Genomic DNA, 22,741 nt, shown 5'->3' with positions numbered 1-22,741 from the left:
CGATCCGCTCTAACGGAAACAACAACAAGGAGCAAACCGAAGAGCCCGCCGGACCCACACAAAAGAAGTCATCCAAATAGTGAATCACCGAATGGACTCCTGCCACCTCCTTGACTACCCATTCCACAAACGTACTGAATGCCTCAAAATAAGCACACGAAATGGAACAGCCCATCGGCAAACAACGATCCACATAGTATTCACCATCCCACATACACCCCAAGAGATGAAAGCTCTCTGGATGCACCGGGAGTAAACGAAAAGCTGCTTCCACATCCGCCTTTGCCATCAGGGCCCCCCGCCCCGCTACCCTTACCAGCTCCAAGGCCCTATCGAACGATACATAACATACCGCCGACAATTCCGGTGATATCCCATCATTCACCGACAATCCCGCCGGATAAGATAAATGATGAATGAGCCGAAATTTGTTCGGCTCCTTCTTAGGAACCACCCCAAGGGGGGAAATCCGTAAATTGGAGAATGGCGGGTCCTGGAATGGGCCCGCCATCCTTCCCAACTCCACCTCCTTCTGCAGCTTTTCCTTCACCACCGCCGGATGTTCTTTTGCGGACCTCAGGTTTCCCGGGCGAAACACCGGCGCCTCAGATTCAAACGGAATCCGAAAGCCCTCCGTAAAACCCCGTTCCAACAACTCCGCCGCCCGAACATCCGGGTATCTACTTAAATAGGGAAGCATCGCCTCGACCCTCACTGGCGTCCTCCCCTTTTCCAGATCCATCCCCCGCCTTTCCTTTCCCTTTCTTGAAGCACCTGGCCAGAGGGTGGGACCCTCCACATCCGGAACACTCGTGTTTAAACCGACAAGAGGCCCCGAACTTACACTGTCCCTCGTTATACTGCCAACAAGCTCCCTTTTTCTGTCCAGCCGAGGACCCGCCGCTCGCACCCGGGCTCCCGGCACCCCCTCGAAAGGGCTGAACCGGCGCCGTCATTAACCGCATCCACAAAGAAATATCCTTGTGGCCCCACTGGACTCCCGGCCGCAGAGCCTTCCGTTGCCGGAACTGCTCATCATATCTCAACCACCCTAAACCGCCGTATACTCTATACGCTTCCCCTATCGCATCCATATATCCAAATAGGGCGGAACAATGCTCCGGCTCCTTTTCCCCGATCACGCTGGCTAAGATCGCAAAGGCCTGTAGCCAGTTAGTAAACGTCCTTGGAATCAACCGATACCTCCGTTTTTCCTCATCCTCCTTCTCCTTTTTTGTATCACTGGGCTTTACCTTATCCAAATTAAACTTTTCCAAGGGAAGCAGGGAAAAAATTTCCACATACTCCCCTTTCCAAATCTTTTCCCTCACCTCCTTTTTCAAATGAACCCCTAACTGACCTTCAAAACACACATAAATTTCACTCCTCGCCCTATCATCCAAGCGCACAACCTCATCCTCCTTTTCTTTCTCCTTTTCCGCCTCCTTACTTGCGCCCCCGGAAGCCGCCCCACCCGCCTCCTGTCCCGTACCTGCCGCCGAGGTAGGGTCCCCCGCCGCAACCTCGCGCACCGGCGCATCTGTCCGCACCACCTCCGTGGGGCCCACCCACGCCCCCACCGGAGCCCCAGGCCCAGTCCGACTAACCCGTTCCGCAGACAACCCCTGCAACACCCCCATAAGCTGCCCCCAAAACTCCGGACCCGGTAAACCAGACTGCCCGACCGCACTCGCCCCCAGCGCAACGCGTCCCGCGGTGGAACCCCCGCCCCCGCTCGCACTACCCACAGCATGAAACATTTCTGTTGTCTGCTCACCAGGCTGCCGTTGCGCCGACCCCGGAACAGCCGTGCCACGATCTTCCTGCTGCCGCTCCGTCCGACCCGCCGCTGCTCTTTCTTCCTCGCTGGAGTCAGATGCGCTGCCGAAATCCTCAGGGGGGACCAGCGAGGGGACAGCCCGCACCTGGCGGCCGTCGACCCCCACGGTCACCGCACCCTGCTCGTCCGGGCGACTCCTGCTTGACCTCTTCCGTTTTTCCCGCCGTGGCGCCCTGCCGCCGTCTTTCCTCGCTGTAGTCGTGCCATCCTGCTGCGCCGCCACTTCTCCTGCTGTCCTCAGAGGGCTCTCTCCCTGCCGACTGCAGGAAGGCCGTGCCGAGCTTGCTCCTCGCCGGGACCCTCCCCCAACACGCTCCTCGCCGGGGGGGACCGTGACTACCGATCTCCTCCGTGCCTGCGGGCCACCATACCCCTCCTCCGATCTCCTGCCCTCGCCGCGCGCATCCGCTCCCATCCTCCGTCCTGTAGCTCTCCCCTGCGGCCTGCAGGGAGTCTCCTCCGGCAATCCGGCACGCCGAGCGCCACCCCCAGCCGGCACATCACTGGGGGCTGCCGTCATCCCTGCGTCGGTCCGATGCTGCGCAGGCCGCGGACCGGAAGTGGGCCTCGCCGAGGCTCCGCCCACCCCCGACCCACGGGATCTCCGACGCGGATTCCTCCCGGTGGCCGGCTGCTCCCCTAGGTGAGTGGAAGGGCTCCGCCGCTGCTCCGGAGGGTCCCCGCAGGGGCTCCTTGATCGTATTCTCCCCCTCCCACTGGGGGAGTAGCGCTCCGGCGGTCGCGCCCGCCGAGCACGTAGCGTCGGCCCGGGCGCTGGAACAGCAGGCGGCGCCGCTCCAGCCCCACAGACCGCTGCCAGCTGCTGCCTCAGGGCATCCACGCCTAATACCTCGGAGGCCCCCCGCACCATCTCCAGCAGTTCAGCAAGGGCAGCCATGGCAGGAGGCAGCAGTACGTCCTGGGACACAGATCAATCGACGAAAGGGGAGGTGATCAGTACACCCCCCTCTCTTATACCTCTCACAACACCCCACCCCATCCTTGCTCCCCCCCAATCCCCTTACAGCTCCTTTCTACCAATCCTGTCCTCCCACACATCCCCCATCCCATGCAAACCCCATTAACCCTTTCCTAACCTTGCACCCTCCCGATCGTCATGGGTTCATTCACCCCTATGGGGCTCATTGCCCTTCTAGAGCTTTGTGCACTGTTACACCTCTTCAATTGCTTATTGGCGGCCTTCTCTTACTTCTGATTGACACTGGGAAACAAGCGCTGTCTGACTGTGCCCCGCATGTGCACCGTAGTGTGCACTGACACTGCCTGTTCCTGGCCACAGGCGCAGACAGTGAGTGTTCTCCCTGTCTTCTTTCTGTTGACATGATTCGTTACACTAATACATCCAGAAGTGTAACAAGACTCTTTAGAGAAGAGGAGAGGTTGGAGAGCAAATCCATGCAGCTCCTGAGTTTACTCCATCACTGAATAGATGATTCTGCCACCAATGATAATACATTATACACTATTATCATTGGCGGCAGTGGGGTTAATCACCTATTCGGTGGAGGAATTAACTCAGGGGCTGCTCTCTTTGCTATCTTCTTCTCTAAAGCCGCTCTCTAGACTTCCAGGTATACTGGGTAGTGAGTGGCATCAGCAGAAAAAAGACAGACAGGAGAATGCGCCCAGCTACTGTGTGCGAGCGTGGCTGGGCACAAGCTGTTTCAGTGCACATGCGTACAAACAGCAGCATTCAGACAATGCTCTGAGAAGCGCCACACTCTCTTTAAACTACACCCTTTTGTCAAGTGAGACTCAAAAAGTGTTCAAACACCTAAAGCTGTCAAAAAATGTATTAGCACTACAAACTGCATTCATTGTTATATAGATTTCTTCAACCTAATGAGACTGGTGTATGTTTTTTAAAATCTTTCAGCCATACTGATATAGATTTTCAATGAGTTCAGCCTCATGAACTCACGAGTCCAGTTGAAATCAATCTCCACCCATATAGCCTGACTGGCAGCTGCAGCTTGTACTGAGCAATGTGAGATCTCAGCAGCAACAGGGAGGAAGGTCACTGAGGAGCTGTCAATCAGGCTATGTGAGTGGAGTTTGATTTTTAAAATGGACTGCACAGTCACTCTGCGCATATATATATATATATATATATATGTATATATATATATATTGTGAGGTAGCGACCACCAATGTGGGAAATGGTCACTATATCACTATATGTCGCAGTGGAGAAGGTCGCTGCGATATTAAACTGAAGAGGTTGCTATGGGACTTGTAGTTCCAAAAAGGCCTCTTTTTGCATATAAGGGTCAGGTTCCCTTTAATAATCCCAGGGTGCTGTGCAGGTCTGGAGAATCACAGACCTCCACCTGTGGGTGTGCCCAGTCTGATTTAGGAGACTGTCAGTGAGTGTGAAGCAGTGTGTGGAGCAGCCCTGCATGAGGAGCAGCCTCAGGCAGGTAAAGAGGCTGCTATTCTCAGAGAGGTTGGAGCCTCTGGAAGGAACCTGCCTAGGGAAGCGTGGGTTGCCTTCAACCACCTGGAACTGAGTGTGTGGTGGCTGAGGGAGCTCCACTATGACACTCGTAGTGTCCAAACCTGAGCGGGCTGTCCGCTATAAAGACTGAGCAGAAATCCGTGTCTCCTGTGGAGACAGCCACACCTTCACTATGGACATTTAAATGGACTTGAAGCCCATGGTATGTGAAGGTGTTTAGTTTACCTTTTCCTTTAAGCCAGGAGAGGCTTCATTGTGCTTTGGAAATGCAGTTTATGTTGGTTACTAATAAACTGCTGCATCTTTGAGAAAGACTGTGTTGCCTGTGTATGCCTAAGCTACCCTGCATTGCTGCAAGTGAGTGGAACCCCCCAGGTTGCGGGGTGCAACCTTACAATATATATATATATATATATATATATATATATATATATATATATATATATATATATATATATATATATATTCCAACCACCAGGGAAAGATGCACCTGACCTAACATTTTCACTGCAGTGGACCTTGAATTGCCAACAGGCCTGGTCCATGGGAGCCTTCCGTCGTTAGCATCCGTCTGCTCTGGGTGGTAGATGGATCCTGAACAATAGTCCCTTTAGACTATATGGCATTAAGCATGTAGTAGAGCATTGCTGTAATTTATAATTGTAATATAATGTCTACAAAATACTAAGTGAAAATCTATAAATTTGTGTTGTTTTACGGGGAAGTATATAGTTAATTTAGTTAATGGCACAATCCTAATCTCTGGTCATAACTGGATTATTTAGAAGTCTTCAGTATATTTACAGATGCAGTTACGCTCTCCGAGAATATATAATTCTGTTTTTCATTTCCATTTTATGTTCAGATAAACCATTGCAATAAATTTCCTAGTAAAGTGGTGTAAATTACTACTAGTAGTCTACGCAGCGGCTGTAGTGAAATATTTAGTCTTCACTGTATAAAGCGATATCTCCATGATATTAACTTGTCGTTTGCTTGTCTATTTTTCTGCAGAAGAAACTACTTTCGAGGCAGGAGTAAAAGTCCAAATACACAGCCAGACTGAGCCACCATTTATCCAGGAGTTGGGGTTTGGCGTAGCCCCAGGATTCCAGACCTTTGTGGCAACTCAAGAACAAAGGGTAAGTGGATTGTATTTTCTTGGGTTTTTTTGTGCTTCATGTCATCTCAGTACACACAGGAGCAAGGAAATCACTGGGATTTGGTGTAAGATATACAGAAAAGCCTCTGGAGCTGCAGCCGGTTAAATCCATACAAAACACTGACAACCAAGGCTCAGGAATTGACACTTGACTTTTCTTATCGAGCGTATTAACGCCTGGAATGTAGATGGGAGGATCATGGCTCTTTTTCCAGTTGACTGGAGACAATGCCAGTGAGAAATTATACAGCAAAGTGTAATGAGCCTCTAGTATAGAAAGCAGGGGAGCTCCATCACGATTAGGATGTCATCACTCCTTGCACTGTGTAAATGACTTAAAAATGAATGTTGTCTATCTCTGATTGATGTACTCATGGAGACGGAGAGGCGCTGGCCGGGGAGAAATTTTCAGGTGAATGTTCCTGTATCCGCCTTAGTAATGAGGCTGCAAAATTAATTTTTGATTGATGTACTTCACCCCCGCTCTTCAGTCAGATGGGGATAAAGTGATCACATTGGAAAAATGTGGATGAAAGCGCTATCACACATTAGAGCGCATAGGTTATTTTAGTTTTCACCCAAATTCATTTTTTAAAGATTATGGCTGGGTACAAACAGATGACCAATGGAGTGTTTATATATAAAGACATTTTATTACGCTAATCATGCCAAAATCCTGGCACAATTTGTGACAAAAAATGTCATACATACCGTAATTTTTCGTTTTATAAGATGCACCCCAAATTTAGAGAGAAAAAAAGGTAAAGATATAAAAATGGTGTCCATCATATAATCTGGTGGTGTCTTACCGAGAGGGGTGGCAACGGTGGGGGTACGGAGTCACGGAGGCAGGGGCGGTGGTGGAGTAGGGTGATGCTGCAGGCGGTGCGGTGGGTGTCCCAGATGCTCGCTGCGGGCGGAGTGAGGCAGGCAACATTCAGAAACTGTCAGCAGTGCGGGCTTCAAAGTCATGGCACCCAGAGTCGGGCATGGGCAGACTGCTCTATTGGCTCATTGACAAGCCAAGATATCATCTGCGCACACGCCACCTCTGGGCACCATTTTCCTTAAGTCCGCTGCTGGGAGATCAATGGGCCATAGGCGACGCATGTGAAGATGAGATCTTGAGCCGAGAGCTCCATCTGCACATGCACCAACTCCAGGTGCCATTATTTGAAGATCACACCACCAACATTTTCAGGGTGGCGCCTGCGACCACTTGCACAGCCCGCAGCGAGCACCGCAGCATTGCCCCTACCTCCTGCAATCCCTCTCCATCACCTTCCATTAAAGCTACATTCAGAATATAAGACGCATCCCTCATTTTCCTCCTAAATTTTTGGGATGAAAAGTGTATCTTATAATTCGAAAAATATGGTAATCATCTGCCCTTTTGCAGTGACTCCGCCACTTATCTAGCGCATCAAATTTGCTATGATATAATCTAGAAAACTGGAGTACAGTGTAGCTGGCAGTGTAAAGCTGGCATAAATATCAAATATGTTTTGGCATATAGACAGTCCAGACATTCAGCAGCATGTGTCTGTGCCTTTTAAAAATTGTAGGGTCACCTTGTTTCAATAAGTTTATTGTTCAAGGCTTGTGTGTTATACGCCAGTCCTTATGAATCAGTACTATGGGAGTTTGATTTGTGATAGGATGTGTCCTAGCAGAAAAAAAGGGTTTAGCTCCGAACTAACTGTTATACTCACTAGAGATGAGCAAACAAATTCTAGTGGATGTAAATTCTTCTCAAATTTTACAATGATCAAAATTTGCCAAAATTTTCTATCATTTGCTTTGTTGGAGCAGTTCTAACTTTAATCAATAGTTTCTGACATTCATTCTACGACATCGGTGAGAATGAAAGAAGTACACGGGCATATGATGTCCAAAGCTCTCCAGTGAATGTAATGAAGATTAACTCTTTTATACTCTTCAGAAATAAGGGCATATCATGCAAAAATGTTGCCATTTCTTACTAATAGCAAATTGTAGAATACATAACTGCATAATATGTAAAGACACTCCCTGCATCCAACCAGCTTAGTCACACCAATCAGCAAGTTTTTGTTTCAATAAGTTCTCACAAGAACTACCACACCCTAAGAGACTTTGGCAGGCCTGAATACATTAACCCCTTCCTTACTCTAACATTTCTCCTGATTTTCATGCCCAAGTAAGGCTGCTTTCACACATCCGTTTTTTGCAGTGCGGCTCAATCCGGCTCAAAAACCTATGCAACGGATGCGGCGAAAAAAACGGATCCGTTGCATAATTTTTTCCATGCGGCCGGTCCATATTTTGACGGATACTGAACATGCGCAGTGCAAAAAAACGCATCCAGAGGCCGGATGCGGTTTTTGCCGCAGGACGCCACATCCGGCATCCATAGGCTTGTATTGTAGATCGTGCTGCATCGCGCCAGATCCGGCGCAATGCGGTTTTTTCGCCTCACAAAAAAACGTGCCAGGCAACGTTCCATCTGGCTGCCGCATGGGCTAAATATGCCGCATCCAGCAATAACCAGACGCAACGCAAGGCCATGCGGCACAATACGGCGCTAATGTAAGTCTATGCAGAAAAAACCGCAACCAGCGGCAAAAAAAAAAAACGGTTGCGTTTTTCTGCAAAGCGCCGTATTGTGCAGCTCAGCAAAAACCGGATGTGTGAAAGCAGCCTAAATCTTGTCCCCTGCCAATAGAGGAAGGGACACAGTAAAGGGATAGGCCCTTAACTACATGGATACACCATTCAGAGTGAGCATCACCACCCCTAGCGTAACCTTGAATTCCACAAAATAGAACATTCTGACCGTTGGCTCAGTGAAGCTGTGACATCAGTTGGGCAAATGTAGTTAAGATGCTACTGTAGTGTTGGTCAGCTGGTCATGGTGCAGGAGAACAGTAGTGCTTTCTTTCTTAGCTGGATCATAAAACACAGCATTAGAGTTTTTTAAAGGTTAGCTTGACCTTTTTAATTTTGCACATGATGGTACACAGATCATTATTATGTGTATCACAACATATATAACTCTGTAGTGAACACTTCTACTACCAACTGTCATATTCCTGAAAATCAACCACCTTGTTAAACCAATTAGTTGTATTTAATCAGGATAGTTTTTGACCCACCTCAAGGCCCGTTTCACACGTCAGTGAAAAACACAGACGTTTTTCACTGGCGTGTAAAACACGCACATGTCCCTGCGTGTGCCGTGAATCACGGCACACGTGGGTTGTCTAAGTGCAATCCGGGCTCCGTTATCCGTGGCCCGTGATTGCACTTAGAAATCAACTCACCTGTGCCCGCTCCCGCTCTCCATGGTGCTGATCGCTCCCGCGGTGCAGCATCCGGCCGGCGGTGACCCCCGCAGCAGCTGCTTCCGGGTCGGCTGTGTCGTGTATCATTAAGATGCGCAACAGTAATCAGCCGGCTTAGAAGCAGCAGGGAGGACAGGCTGCAGAGAGCGCGGCTGAAGCCGGGTGAGTAAAAATGTTTATTATTTTAAATGCACGTTTTTTTCTGGCACGTGTTTCACGGATCACACCACTGCGTGGTCCGTGGGACATCAGTGATGCCAGAAAAAAATGGACATGTCTCCGTGCGGCAATCACGCACACGCGGGTACGCCGCACGGAGACACGTGCAGTGACAAATCACTGACGTGTGAGCAGACCCATTCATTATAATGTGTCTGCGTATGTCAGTGATTCTGGTACGTTTAAAAAAAAGCACAAACGTACCAGAATCACTGACGTGTGAAAGGGGCCCAACACTGGAAGTGCTATTACTAGATTTCTAAACTTACCCCTGATTTCAGTTCTACATGTTCCAGCAATCAGGTACAAACTTCCTTTCTGTCCAAGAGCTGGCTAGGAAGGGTATTTATTTGACTGATACAGTAATATTAGTCAGGCCTGTTGGGTGTCTTTTTTTTAATCCCACTTGTCTTCAATATACCGTGTTTCCCCGATAGTAAGACACCCCCGATAGTAAGACGTAGTGGGGCTTTTAGGGGGGTCGGCTAATGTAAGACATACCCCGAAAGTAAGACATAGTAAACTATACATTGGAAAAATAAAAGCCATAGTACCGGTACCTTTTGCTGCATTAACAGCGGGATGTGGCCGGTTACAGCGGGATGTGGCCGGTTACAGCGGGATGCGGACGGTTAGAGCGGGATGCGGACGGTTAGAGCGGGATGCGGACAGATCTGGAGTGGAATGAGCGGAGGGATGTGGAGGCCGTGGGAGACGCAGTAATGTTGTCCGTGTTCCATCAGGACCATGGACAACATACAAAAACACGCAGCCTCAGTGCCCTCATGTGCAGCGGCTGGTGGCACCTCTGATTAGCCCAGCGGCTCCTGCATGAGGAAGAAGCCACACCTCTACCCAGCACCGCAGAGGAATTGATCCGATCGCCATTACGGTACCAAGTAAGCAATTCACAAAATGCACCATGTAAAGTTTCCTTAACTTGCGGTACACTTACGGCGCAATCGCGGCAAGTCCCCATACGGTACATTGCATGGAGACTTACTGCGATTGCTGTGGGATACTGTATGGGGCTGCAACTTTAATTTTATAGTTAAAACAAAAATCGACATTTTTTTTCCAATATAAGACATACCCCAAAAGTAAGATATAGTGGGACTTTTGGGGGTAAAAATAATGTATGACACTGTCTTACTTTCGGGGAAACATGGTACTTGTGTATATCCTGAATTGTGCTCATAACTAATGCTAAACCACTGATCGAAACGCATGACGTCGTCTAACTTGTACCGGCCATTATTGAAACATTTTTAGGTTGGAGTGGTTAATTGGACTTAGAATGTCCCTTCAACTTTAAGTTTCAAACCTTTGTCCATGCAACTATGATCTTGCGATCAGATCACAGCTGGAGAGGAGAGGGAGAGATTAATTTCTCCCTCTTCTCCTCGGCTTGTCTCATCGTATAGTGCATCGGTGTACTCAGGTACACTCGGTGCTCAAGCCAGTGAAAGCTACTTGCAGTCTCTGAGTGGTTCTCACTGGGGGTAAAAAGAACATTTGTGGCTGCTGTGTATATAAAAACCATATATATATATATATATATATATATATATATATATATATAATATATATATACACTTTTCCTCCCATGGAAATGCTCTGGTTATGGCTGTCTGTACATGGGCGGAGAGCTGAACTGCCCAATCATTGACTCCCAATGGGGTTCGGGCTCCGGGATCAAGCTCAGGTCAAGTCTTGGTCCCGAACTGAACTTTGTCTAAAGTCCAGCTGAACCCAGCAAACCCAAATGTCCACGGGTCCACTTATCTCTAATTAGTACTAAACCACAATTATCATCATCATCATCATCAAAAAAAATGTAAATGATTTATAGACTCATCCTCCATATCTAAATAATTTATACTCTACTCATTCCTCTGTCCCCTCATTTGCACCCAGTAACAATGTAACTGGGTTCAATATACAGTATATAAACAAATACTTCATAATGCAGATTTGGGAATTAGTGATGAAAATCTATATTTATAATCAAATGCAATCTTACAGTGATTAGTTCTTATATTCTGAACAGATATTCAAATTACTAATATAATTTACTCATAAAAGATTCAGTAAGAATCTAATTGTGTAATAACATAGATAAAAAAAGGTGCAAGACTATCACAATAGTGAATCACTATATTAAATATGAATTAGGTCATGGAAAACAATATTATTTTTTTCCCACGCTGTAAACATTACACAGCTGTCGACCTAGAAACTCACTCATAGCCCCACGGATGTGACAAATCTTTTCTTTCCTTTCAGGATTCCATGAAAAGATGGGTGGCATAGTCTCTTTAAAATTAACTATTTACCTGTAACTTTTATACACAAACAGTTAGGGATATTTGGCTTTTGGGTGAAATTTATGTAAAACCTAAACGATGTAAATACTTTTATGCCCAAAAATGACAAAAACATTCTAGGAGTGATACCTTTATTGGCTAACCAGAAAAAAAATATGTTCAAGCTTTCAGAGCAGAAAGGCTCCTTCATCAGGCATGTTTGCAAATTAATTACTGTAACAAACGCACAACATTTAATAGATGTTACAATCTAGGAAGTAAAAGATTTGTGCTACAGAGATATGTTATCATGAAAGTAACACATTTAAGTAGAAGCCTGCAATAGTGATTTCCTAATCTCAAGCAATTTATTGAAACAAAAGCCAACAGTGTGTCAATGTCTCAATAACTTGTTCTGTGGTCTTGAGTATCAATTACAGCTGACAACAACGTCTCCTGCTGTTCATATGTCGAGTTATTGTCTGTTGAGGAATGGCATCCCACTCTTCATGAAGGGCAGCCCTCAGGTCATCAAGGTTCTGGGGTACAGAATTATAAGCCTCTACATGACGACTCAGCTGATACTGTAGGTTTTCCATTGGATTCAGGTCTGGAGAATGTGCAGGTTACCCCATTTGAGGTACCCCAGTCTCCACCAGCTGTTTCCTAATGATGATACCTTGATGAGCTGGAGCATTGTCGTCCATGAAGATGAAATTAGGCTTGCGTTGTTCATGCAGAGGCACAATGAGTGGATTATTGATGTTTTATAAGTAGTAGGGGCTTGTTACTGTACCATTCACAAGGTTTAAGGCAGTTCTGTACTAACTAGACACATCTGCCCACACTACACCACCACCAAAGGCTTGTCTGGTGACAACAATGGCTGATGCATAACATTCTCATCGATGTCTCCAACATCGTTGGTGGCCATCATTTCTGCTCAGTGTGAATCGACTTTCATCAGTGAACAGAACTAAGGCCCACTGGTCCCTCATCAAGATAGATAACGCCTGTGACTAGAGCTGTTGTAAGGTACCCTTGCAGTTTGTCAAGCACACAGACCACACTTGACTGCCTCTCACCTCCATTAAATGTGCTTGGAGTTATGTGCTATTCATGATCTGGTTCTGAAGATCAATGTTCACAATGAAGCAATAATCAGTGTGGGATTTGGTCAAAGAATGTCCACTTCTATGCTTTTCTGTGACTCTTACAGGCTCTCTGTTTCTCTGTTGCAACCTGCTGATGACACTCTGTGACACTGTAAGCTCAGTGGCCTCTTCTCTCTGAGAACATCCTTCTTGAAGCCTTGTAATGGCGAGGTACTGTTGATCAGTTGTTAGGTGTCGTTTTTCTCTCATGATGTCAAAATGTGAAAAGCATGTTGAGGAGGACTGTTTATATACCAATTCTAATTGAGCCCTTCTATGTGTGTCATCATTACCCACCAGTAATATAGTTTTTCTCCTCATCACAAATTCCATGTATTCTTTTGGCTTTGTCTTGACAATGGACACCAGCTTATATTACCTTTTTAACATTTTATAACCCAAATGCTAACATTAGATATTTCCTGTTCGCAATCCTTTCAACACACAGATTCATTCACATTATGAAGATAACATGTCATTATCCCATTTATACGTTTCATTACTTTTTTTTTGTAACATTAATTTCACTCATCACAAGCTATCACCCACAACATCTGCAAAATACAAAAGCATGCACAAATCCAACACTTCTTTTTTTTTCCATCAATTCATAAAAAATATCACCATATTTCTCAAACACAATTATTTTCATCAGATTATTCCCATTTAAGTTAAATACTCTCAGCTGTGCTACATGTGATCATCCACTACCTGCATACATATTAATTTATATATTTTCACACATTCATATTACTTAGGCATTGTAACTGTTTTGTCAGCTAATACATAGAATAATACAACTTAGATATACCAATTGTTAAATTAAAAATCTTGGAATATAATTAATGCACACCTGACTTTGGACAGAAAGAACGATGGGAGGAACCATTATGATAAGAAACAAAGAGTCTTAAGGCTGCTTTACACGCAACGACATCGCTAACAAGATATCGTTGGGGTCACGGAATTCGTGACGCACATCCTGCCTCGTTACCGATGTCATTGCATGTGACACGTACGAGCGACCATTAACGATCAAAAATACTCACCATATCGTTGATCGTTGACACGTCGTTCATTTCTATAATATCGTTGCTCGTTCAGGACGCAGGCTGTTCGTCGTTCCTGAGGCAGCACACATTGCTACGCGTGACACCCCAGGAACGACAAACAACAACGTACCTGCGTCCTCCGGCAACGAGATGGGAGTGACGATCCAGCGCCTCCTCTCCGCCCCTCCGCTGCTATTGGTGTCCTGCATGGTGACGTCCTTGTGACACCGAAAAAACCCCGCCCCTAAAAGAAGAGGTTGTTTGGCGGTCACAGCGACGTCGTTTGTAAGGTAAGTAGTGTGATGCGTTCTAGCGATATTGTGCGCCACGGGCAGCGATTTGCCCGTGACGCACAAACGACGAGGGTGGGTGCTTTCACGTGTAAAGCAGTCTTTACTTTGCCAGTTCTTTTTGCTTTCCTCCAATCTTTCATGACAATTCAGGTGATCAGTAACTCTATTTTTCATGGGAATCAGTCAGTATCCAACCTTGTAGTTAAAATGTTGTACTTCAGTTCAAATTCAAGTATTCAGTCCAGTGTAATGTCTTACGTGTGTTGCCCCCCCCCCCCCCAACCCTCCTCAGCCATATAGGTTGGCATCCCAGGCCTACAAGTCTGTTTCACCTACAGTACAGACCAAAAGTTTGGACACACCTCATCTCTAGAATAACTGTTAAGAGGAGACTTTGTGCAGCAGGCCTTCATGGTAAAATAGCTGCTAGGAAACCACTGCTAAGGACAGGCAACAAGCAGAAGAGATTTGTTTGGGCTAAAGAACACAAGGAATGGACATTAGACCAGTGGAAATCTGTGGTTTGGTCTGATGAGTCCAAATTTGAGGTCTTTGGATCCAACCACTGTGTCTTTGTAGAAAAGGTGAACAGATGGACTCTACATGGCTGGTTCCCACCGTGAAGCATGGAGGAGGAGGTGTGATGGTGTGAGGGTGCTTTGCTGGTGACACTGTTGGGGATTTAGTCAAAATTGAAGGCATACAGAACCAGCATGCCTACCACAGCATCTTGCAGTGGCGTGCTATTCCATACGGTTTGCATTTAGTTGGACCATCATTTATTTTTCAACAGGACAATGACCCCAAACACACCTCCAGGCTATATAAGGGCTATTTGACTAAGAAGGAGAGTGATGGGGTGCTACGCCAGATGACCTGGTCTCCACAGTCACCAGACCTGAACCCAATCGAAATAGTTTGGGGTGAGCTGAACCGCAGAGTGAAGGCAAAAGGGCCAACAAGTGCTAAGCATCTCTGGGAACTCTTTCAAGGCTGTTGGAAAACCATTTCCGGTGACTACCTCTTGAAGCTCATCAAGAGAATGCCAAGGTATACAGGCAGCACTGGGGTTTGGGGGACAGACAGTTCTGGGGGGTATACAGGCACTGAAGTTGGGGGGGACAGCCAGTTCTGGGAGGGTATATAGGAAGCCCGGGGGTTGGGAGGGACAGACAGTTCTGGGGGGTATACAGCCAGTGCTGGGGTTTGGGTGGACAGACAGTTCTGGGGGTGGGTATACAGTCAGCACTGGAGTTGGGGGAACGTGCAGTTCTGGGGATATATGAAGTGCCCACGGGGTCTCAAGGGGGTTTCATCTCGCCGGGCCGGTTTAGGAGAGGGATGTCACAGTGTCCTGGCCCGGTTCCGTAATCCCGGTGGTGTCAATAAATGGGGGTTGATGATGGGGATAGTAGTTATTCGTGACGCCACATGTGGTGTGCAGCTATAATGGGAGCCACTGCTACGGGAGCTTTACTCTGGGGGCAGATGGTAGCGCAGCTGGGTTGGTACAGCTCTCCATAGGCAGAGCGTAAGCCCTCAGGGAGGTAGGTAGTAGTAGTCCCCTTCTGCTGTGCAGCTATGGTGCAGGAGGGATTGGACGAAACTGGGTTGCAGTAAAGTTCTTCACTCACTGAGATGTCGCTGCCTTTGGACTGCCGGACTCCGCTGTCATGGGCTCTAGCTGATCCAGGATAGTTCGGAGGTCAAGGCCTGTGCTTCCTTCTGTGTGTCCTTTCTGGTGGTCTTCCCTCCATCCCAGTTCCTGGGCCATGGAATAGGTCACGGCTGCCTGCTGCACTCCCCGCGAACCCTGGGATCCTCCTTCTTCCTAAGAACCCAGGTCAAGCCTCCAGCTCCGGACCATGGGCCCCTTTCCATTCTGTCACTTTTTCCTGACGTCTCTGCCAGAGTCCGACCTGGCGCGAATCCCGCCTGGTGCTAACTGAATAATGTGTGAGATGGCTCCTAACTTCTCCTGCAGGTGCCCCGCCTCCAGGGTTGCTGAACTAGTGGGTAAAAGGTCCCATACCTCGTGATGGCCACTCCCGGCTCCTACCCTGGCCCAGTTCCCATGTTATGTGTTGAGTGTGTGATGCTGGTTTACTGGTGATTACCTCCTCCATATCCGAGTTGAATACTGCACCCCGGGTGATGTGCAGTACCCTGTGGCGCCTGAAGCCGCAGGGGTGCCACATATACAGGCAGCACTGGGGTTGGGAAGACAGACCGTTCTGTGGGGTAAACAGTTCTGGGGGTATGCAGGCAGCACTGGGGTTGGGGGGGAAAGACACTTCTTGGGAGTATACATTCACTAAGGTTGGGGGACAGACAGTTCGGGGTGGTATATAAAAATACCAAACAACTGCAGCACCTAAAGTCACTGACCGCCTGTGTAAACATACAAACTGGCGGTATTGGGACGCTCGTCCAGTACCAAGGGATCACTTGGTTTCACATACCATGCAGAAAACAGGAATGACAGCGTCCACTTAAGTGAAAAATCTTCCTTCTTTTTATTCCATCAGAGTGCAAAAAACAGTGCAACGTTTCGACATAGAATGTCTTTGTGAAGCATGCTTGACAAAGACATTCTATGTCGAAACGTTGCACTGTTTTTTGCACTCTGATGGAATAAAAAGAAGGAAGATTTTTCACTCAAGTGGACGCTGTCATTCCTGTTTTCTGCGGGGGGGGGTATATAGGCAGCACTGGGGTTGGGGGGACAGACAGTCCTGGGGGGTAAACAGTTCTGGGGGTATACAGGCAGCACTGTGGTTGGGGGGGTAGACAGTTCTGGGGTGGTATAGAGGCACTGGGGTTGGGGAGACAGACAGTTCTGGGGGGTATACAGGCAGCGCTGTGGTTGGGGGAACCGAAAGTTCTGGGAGGGCATACAGACAGCACTGGGGTTGGGGAACAGACAGTTTTGGGGAAACAGTTCCGGGGTTTATATGTGACGCCCTGGCCTATCAGGTCGTCACAGGACATTGTGCAATCTGCCCTTCTGCATGGTATCCATCTCCTCCTTGGTTACGGATCCCTAGCCTATGGTGTTTCTAAGAAAAAGCTAATCAAAATCCTAGAAATACTCAGCACCACACCCACCAGACACACCAGTGGACAGCCTGAAGGGAATAGGGTTGGACACTTGGGGGGTTGGTAAGGGGAGGTCAGGAGTGTCAGGAGTAGTCAGTCAAGTGGTGACTCTCGAGAGGAGAGGTCGCAAGTCGTTGGAGGAGGTTAGGAGCTGGGCTCCTCAGTTTCTAGGTGGCAGACGTTGGTCTGGGCCTGGTAGGAGCTGGAACCCCGGTCGCAGGGGATCGTGTCAAGGGGCACGGAACTCACGAGCAGGGCAGCTGGCGGCCTTGAGCCATCTCCGGGCAGGGGCCAGGGCACGACGGAGTACGTGGACCCTAGGCTGGGAAGTAGCTTCACGCGTCCTGGTAATTTACCCGACGAGGGCAAAGACTTCACGATTCGTCCTCCACCCGCTCCAAAATCGGGGTACTAGCGCAACGAGGGGGATAGGACTTTCCCAATATACAGTCCAGAAAATCCCAAGCATGAACCCTGAGCACAAGCTCACTTCGTTAGCCATACAGGTGAGCGGGACCCGTTCAGTTTCAAACTGAGAGGGACAAACTACAGACAGAGGTGCCAAGGTCAAGGTCACAGGCTAATAGGCAACACCATAGGGCATGGGATCCCAGCATGCTCCTCCTTGCTGCAGCGGTGCTAAGAATTTTGGTTTACAAGTTGTCGGTGGCAGCGTTATTGGACTGAGTGAGTACGCAGTGCCCCTTTCCTCTCCAACGGTGCTCCCCTCTCACCATCACCAAGCCCCGGGGCATCTTCCCCCTACCCACGGAGGGGTTAAACATCTGGCTGCCATTCCACCGCCACCGGGCGCTCCCAACAGCAGCGGTGGTATCCCACCTTACCACACACCATGGGTGGAGTCACGAACTCTAACCACAAAATCCTCTGTAAATACCCCCCTTTCAGTTCGAGTGTCCACGCGACCCCACTTGGGACCGGAGACCCCTCGAGCCACCGCGGATCCGGATCCGAGCGGCGGCCCGGCTGCTGGCACTGGGGCGGTACATATACAGGCAGCTCTAGGGTTGAGGGGTACAGACAGTTCTGTGGGCATACAGGCAGCACTGGGGTTTGGGGGACAGACAATTCTGGGAGGGTATATAGGCAGTGTCGGGGTTTGAGTTGACAGACAGTCCTAGGGAGCTATACAGGCAACACTGTGATTGGGGGAAAGACAGTGCTGGGGAGCTATATAGGCAGCACTGGAGTTGGGGGGACAGACAGTTCTGGGGGGCTATACAGCAGCACTGGGGTTGGGGGGACAGACAGTTCTGGGGGGTATATAGGCAGCACTGGGGTTGGGGGGGACAGACAGTTCTGGGGGGGTATACAGAAAGCACTGCGGTTGGCGGGACAGACAGTTCTGGGGGGGTATACAAGCAGCACTTCGGTTTGGGGGAACAGACAGTTCTGGGGGGGATGCAGGCAGCACTGGGGGTATACATGCAGCACTGGGGTTGGGGGAGACAGACAGTTTTGGTAGAGTGTAAAGGCAGCACTGGGGTTGGGGGAACGTACAGCTCGGCAGGATGTTGGTGCTTTGGCTCCTCTCTTCATCTGTGGACAGGAGTTCAGCACACTTTCGCGCTAGCTTCGCCCACAGATGAACTTACCCTGGATGCAGCGCTCAGCAGAGAACGTTATGTGCAGGCGTGTATTTAACTGCCGGCAGCCAGGAAAATGCGGCTGCCAGCCAGAGCACTGCAGTCCCTGGAACTCGGTCCGGGGCCACAGGATACATTACCGCCCTTCGCACCTGGCTGTCCTTCATTCCCTTGTGTCCTGTTCTTGCGGCACGCAGCCCCCTTGGTGATCATGCCCCTGGAACCACAGTTAGTCAGAATTTTACTTCAGATGCGCTGCACAGAGTCAAGCTCTGTCCACAATTATTCCACGAGCAGCCGCCATCCGATCAGAAGCATCAGGTGACATCATACGCTTCAGCTACTGGCCTCTGATTGACCGGCCGCTGCAATAGCTGTGAACAGAGCTTGACTGCGCAATGACGGCAAATCATCTGAAATAAAGTGCTGACTGCTGCAGCCTTTGTACCGTCCGCGATCATCAAGGGGGCCACGGCCGCAAAAGCAGCTTCAGGGGCTGCATGCGTGCCCGCGGGCCACCTGTTTGAGACTTCTGCCCTAGGAGATATTGGCAGGCCTGAAGAGATTAACCCCTTCCTTTCTCTAACAGCTTCCATTCATATTCAGCAAAATCACAATAACCACTTGGGATAAAAAAAAAAAAAATTGTATTTAGCCTAAAAATATTTTTTATTAATTTAAAATTGAATATATTATCATTATCAGATTTTACATGAAAGCATACACAGAAGCTGCTGTGTGAGCAGGGACAAGCCAGTACAATATTATAGTGTAAATATAGGCAAAGATAATGCAAAGATATATAGGGCGCAGTGTAAAGGTCCAGTCACACTAAGCAACTTACCAGCGATCCCAACAACGATAGGGATCGTTGGTAAGTTGCTAGGAGGTTGCTGGTGAGATGTCACACTGCGACGCTCCAGCGATCCCACCAGCAACCTGACCTGGCAGGGATCGCTGGAGCGTGGCTACACGAGTTGCTGGTGAGCTCACCAGCAACCAGTGACCAGCCCCCAGCGCTGCGTGGAAGATGCTGCGCTTGGTAACTAAGGTAAATATCGGGTAACCAACCCGATATTTACCTTGGTTACCAGCGCACGGAGCTACACGTGCAGAGAGCAGGGAGCAGCGCACACTGAGCGCTGGCTCCCTGCTCTCCTAGTTACAGCACACATCGGGTTAATTACCCGATGTGTGCTGCAGCTACATGTGCACAGAGCAGGGAGCAGCGCACACCGCTTAGCGCTGGCTCCTTGCTCTCCTAGCTACAGCACACATCGGGTTAATTAACCCGAAGTGTACAGCAGCTACATGTGCACAGAGCAGGAGCCGGCACTGACAGTGAGAGCGGCGGAGGCTGGTAACAAAGGTAAATATCGGGTAACCAGGGACAGGGCTTCTTGGTTACCCGATGTTTACTGTGGTTACCAGCCTCCGCAGAAGCCGGCTTCTGCTGCCTGCACATTAGTTGTTGCTGTCTCGCTGTCACACACAGCGATCTGTGCTTCACAGCGGGACAGCAACAACTAAAAAATGGCCCATGACATTCAGCAACAACCAACGACCTCACAGCAGGGGCCAGGTTGTTGCTGGATGTCACACACAGCAACATCGCTAGCAACGTCACAAAAGTTGTTCGTTAGCAGCGATGTTGCTAGCGATGTTGCTTAGTGTGACGGGGCCTTAAGCAAGCAGTGCTGATCAAATTGAAGTTACCTAGAAACAGACTATCTAAATAGTATACATATAGTTGGGATGCGATTTTCCCCAATTGATAAAATATATAGATAGTAGAAGATATAGAACACAAAATGCATTTACTATCAGAACGCCTGCGTTTATGTCCCCGCTGACATAGTCAATATATTCGGTCCTTAACGTATTTTCAAATCACCTCTACTTGCTCTGAAATCCCTCACACTAAGCTGCGAAACATGAAAGATTATGACATCATGACATTATGCACCATGACCTTACACAGTAGCCTTCCGGGCTCCATTAAAGCCAGACGTTCTGGTCCAATGTGAGAAGCCCAGAATGTCAGCATGAACAGTGGCAATCTGAAGATGCAGCAAGGACCGGACGAGTGAGTGTGAGAAGTAGACGGACCAGACAGGAGAGCGGTGAGGTGCATCTATGTATTTTTTAAATTTTTTATGGTTCATATGCTCTGGGTTTTAGAGAGACCGTAGAGCGTAATGAGGGACATTAAATTTGAAAATTAAATTTCCCGGGAAAAACGCTCAAACAGGTAGTTGTGAATGTTGCTTGATCTTTCATATCTAATACTCACCACTAAGGCCTTCAAGATATGTTTTTTTTCAGCCTCTTCCCAGCAGACTCAAACCATACCAAATTTATTCATTGCAAATCAAATGTTTTCCCTCCACCCCTCAATTGAAGTTGAGCGAATCTGTCTGGATCCAATTTCAGAAGATTTGCTCAAGTCTAATTATCAATACTTGTCAAAAGATGACACCCGTATCACATTGCAGCCACTGCCTGCCTCTAAGTCTATTTTACCACGTTGATTTTCCCCGCAACGTCTTCAGAAGTATTACACTGCTGCTACTGAAATGAAGCCGTCTCTGAAATACATGACAGCCTAATTCTGCTGTATCGGACCTGCTCTTACAGATCAGCTGTCCATTATGATATTTTAAGCCAAACCCAGGCCTCCTGTGTGATGTCTATATGTCGTGATACATCCATGATATGGATAGCGTCACACCTAATCACAGGTTTTGTGTGGTATAGTAGCTAATCCCTACTTACTTCTATAGAGTTGACTTGCAATACTGGTCATAACCTATGGACAATCGTGGTTTTTGGAATAAAGCAACCATGATTTTCCAAGCATATACAACCACTTCGAATATTTTAGTGATTGAGTTGGGGTTTGTTCCTACTTAATTCAGTAATTTCCTGACTTTATTTTAAGCAGTAAAGATAAGAAATAAAACCTGCTATCGGGGGTCACCTCAGACAAACTTTGGAGTTGAACATTAATGGAGACCTGTATTTGATATGTTTTGCCCTCTGCTTAGTCTGTTTGTGTGAAGAATGAAGAAAGTAATTAGGACTAATCTCAGGCATGGAAAAAAAACTAAAAGGGTTATAGCCTTCATTTTCTGAACAGCAAGATGTTCTTTTGTAATGGAATTGAAGGAGACTGCAGGGACCCACTTGGACCTTCTTATGGGGGATTTTAAATGCAATTGATTGTATTTAGCTCAGTAATATTATGGCAAACATTGTATTCTTGTGTTTCCACATACTTGTAGTGTATGGTCACATAATGGTAATATGCCAAAATATATTTATTTTCACAAGTGAACAGAGTCGATGGCTTCCTACCCGCTCATGAGCCTGCAGCTCCTCTCCCCGATCTGGCTCGGATTTTCGAACATTTACTTATCTATCTTTTACAATGTCAATAAACAGAGAAAAACAAATGCAGAAGTAAATCCGAAACGATAAGAACAATTAATTCTTCTGCACGGGAACGTTCAGAGCAGAAGTGATAGAAAAGTCTATGTAATGAAGACAGATATTAGCAGAGTAGTTGGGATTGGCTGGCGCTCTTGAATCCGCGTTTTCTGATCTCAGTTGTGGTCACCGACGCAGCACAATATTTATCTACATTGTGGCGTCTCCAATTAACAGACATTCAGCTTCACAGCTTGGCTCTTCATAAATTGACAATGTCTGGACTGGATTGTTAGTTAATAGTTATATAATTATAGTATTTAAATACAATTTGATGCCGTTCCCAGGTGACTAAGATATCGACCCCGTGAATAAACTGTAACTAAATTATTACCTGTGTGCACAAACTTAGAAGACAACTTTGCTCCTGGAAAAAAAAATGATTCTCCACAACCATGGATGGAATAAGTAGGGAACATGTAAGCCAAACTGGTAGATCTTTGACAGATCCTGAGTAGATCACTATGTCTTAAAGGAGTTGTCCACCATTGGACTACCCCTTCTTACCTACTAAAATGATGCATACAAAATAACAAAAATATCTAATTGCTGCACCGATGCCATTGCTACAACAGAATAGTGAAGGCTACAGCTGATCAATACAATGTCACATGAGCACCAGAAAACACAGCACCTACATTGCAGGAGCAGCAATAACAGGTGTGTATGCGGGTTTTTTATTATTATTTTGGACACTTTAGCAGGTAAAAAATAATTG

General features: G+C 47.5%; 1 protein-coding gene across 2 annotated transcripts in view; it reads left to right on the top strand.

Moving 5' to 3' along the window:
* The window catches only part of ASIC2 (acid sensing ion channel subunit 2), a 1,244,893-nt gene that overhangs the window by 1,017,965 nt on the left and 204,187 nt on the right, over positions 1 to 22,741 (top strand). For both annotated transcript variants that reach the window (XM_075350302.1, XM_075350301.1), the window contains exon 3: positions 5,334 to 5,461. In XM_075350302.1, coding sequence (XP_075206417.1) covers positions 5,334 to 5,461 — 128 coding nt within the window. The remainder of the gene's footprint in view (positions 1 to 5,333; positions 5,462 to 22,741) is intronic.

Source organism: Anomaloglossus baeobatrachus, chromosome 5 (genome assembly GCF_048569485.1).
Source record: "Anomaloglossus baeobatrachus isolate aAnoBae1 chromosome 5, aAnoBae1.hap1, whole genome shotgun sequence".
NCBI lineage: Eukaryota > Metazoa > Chordata > Amphibia > Anura > Aromobatidae > Anomaloglossus > Anomaloglossus baeobatrachus.
This window is presented reverse-complemented; position numbering and strand designations above follow the sequence as displayed.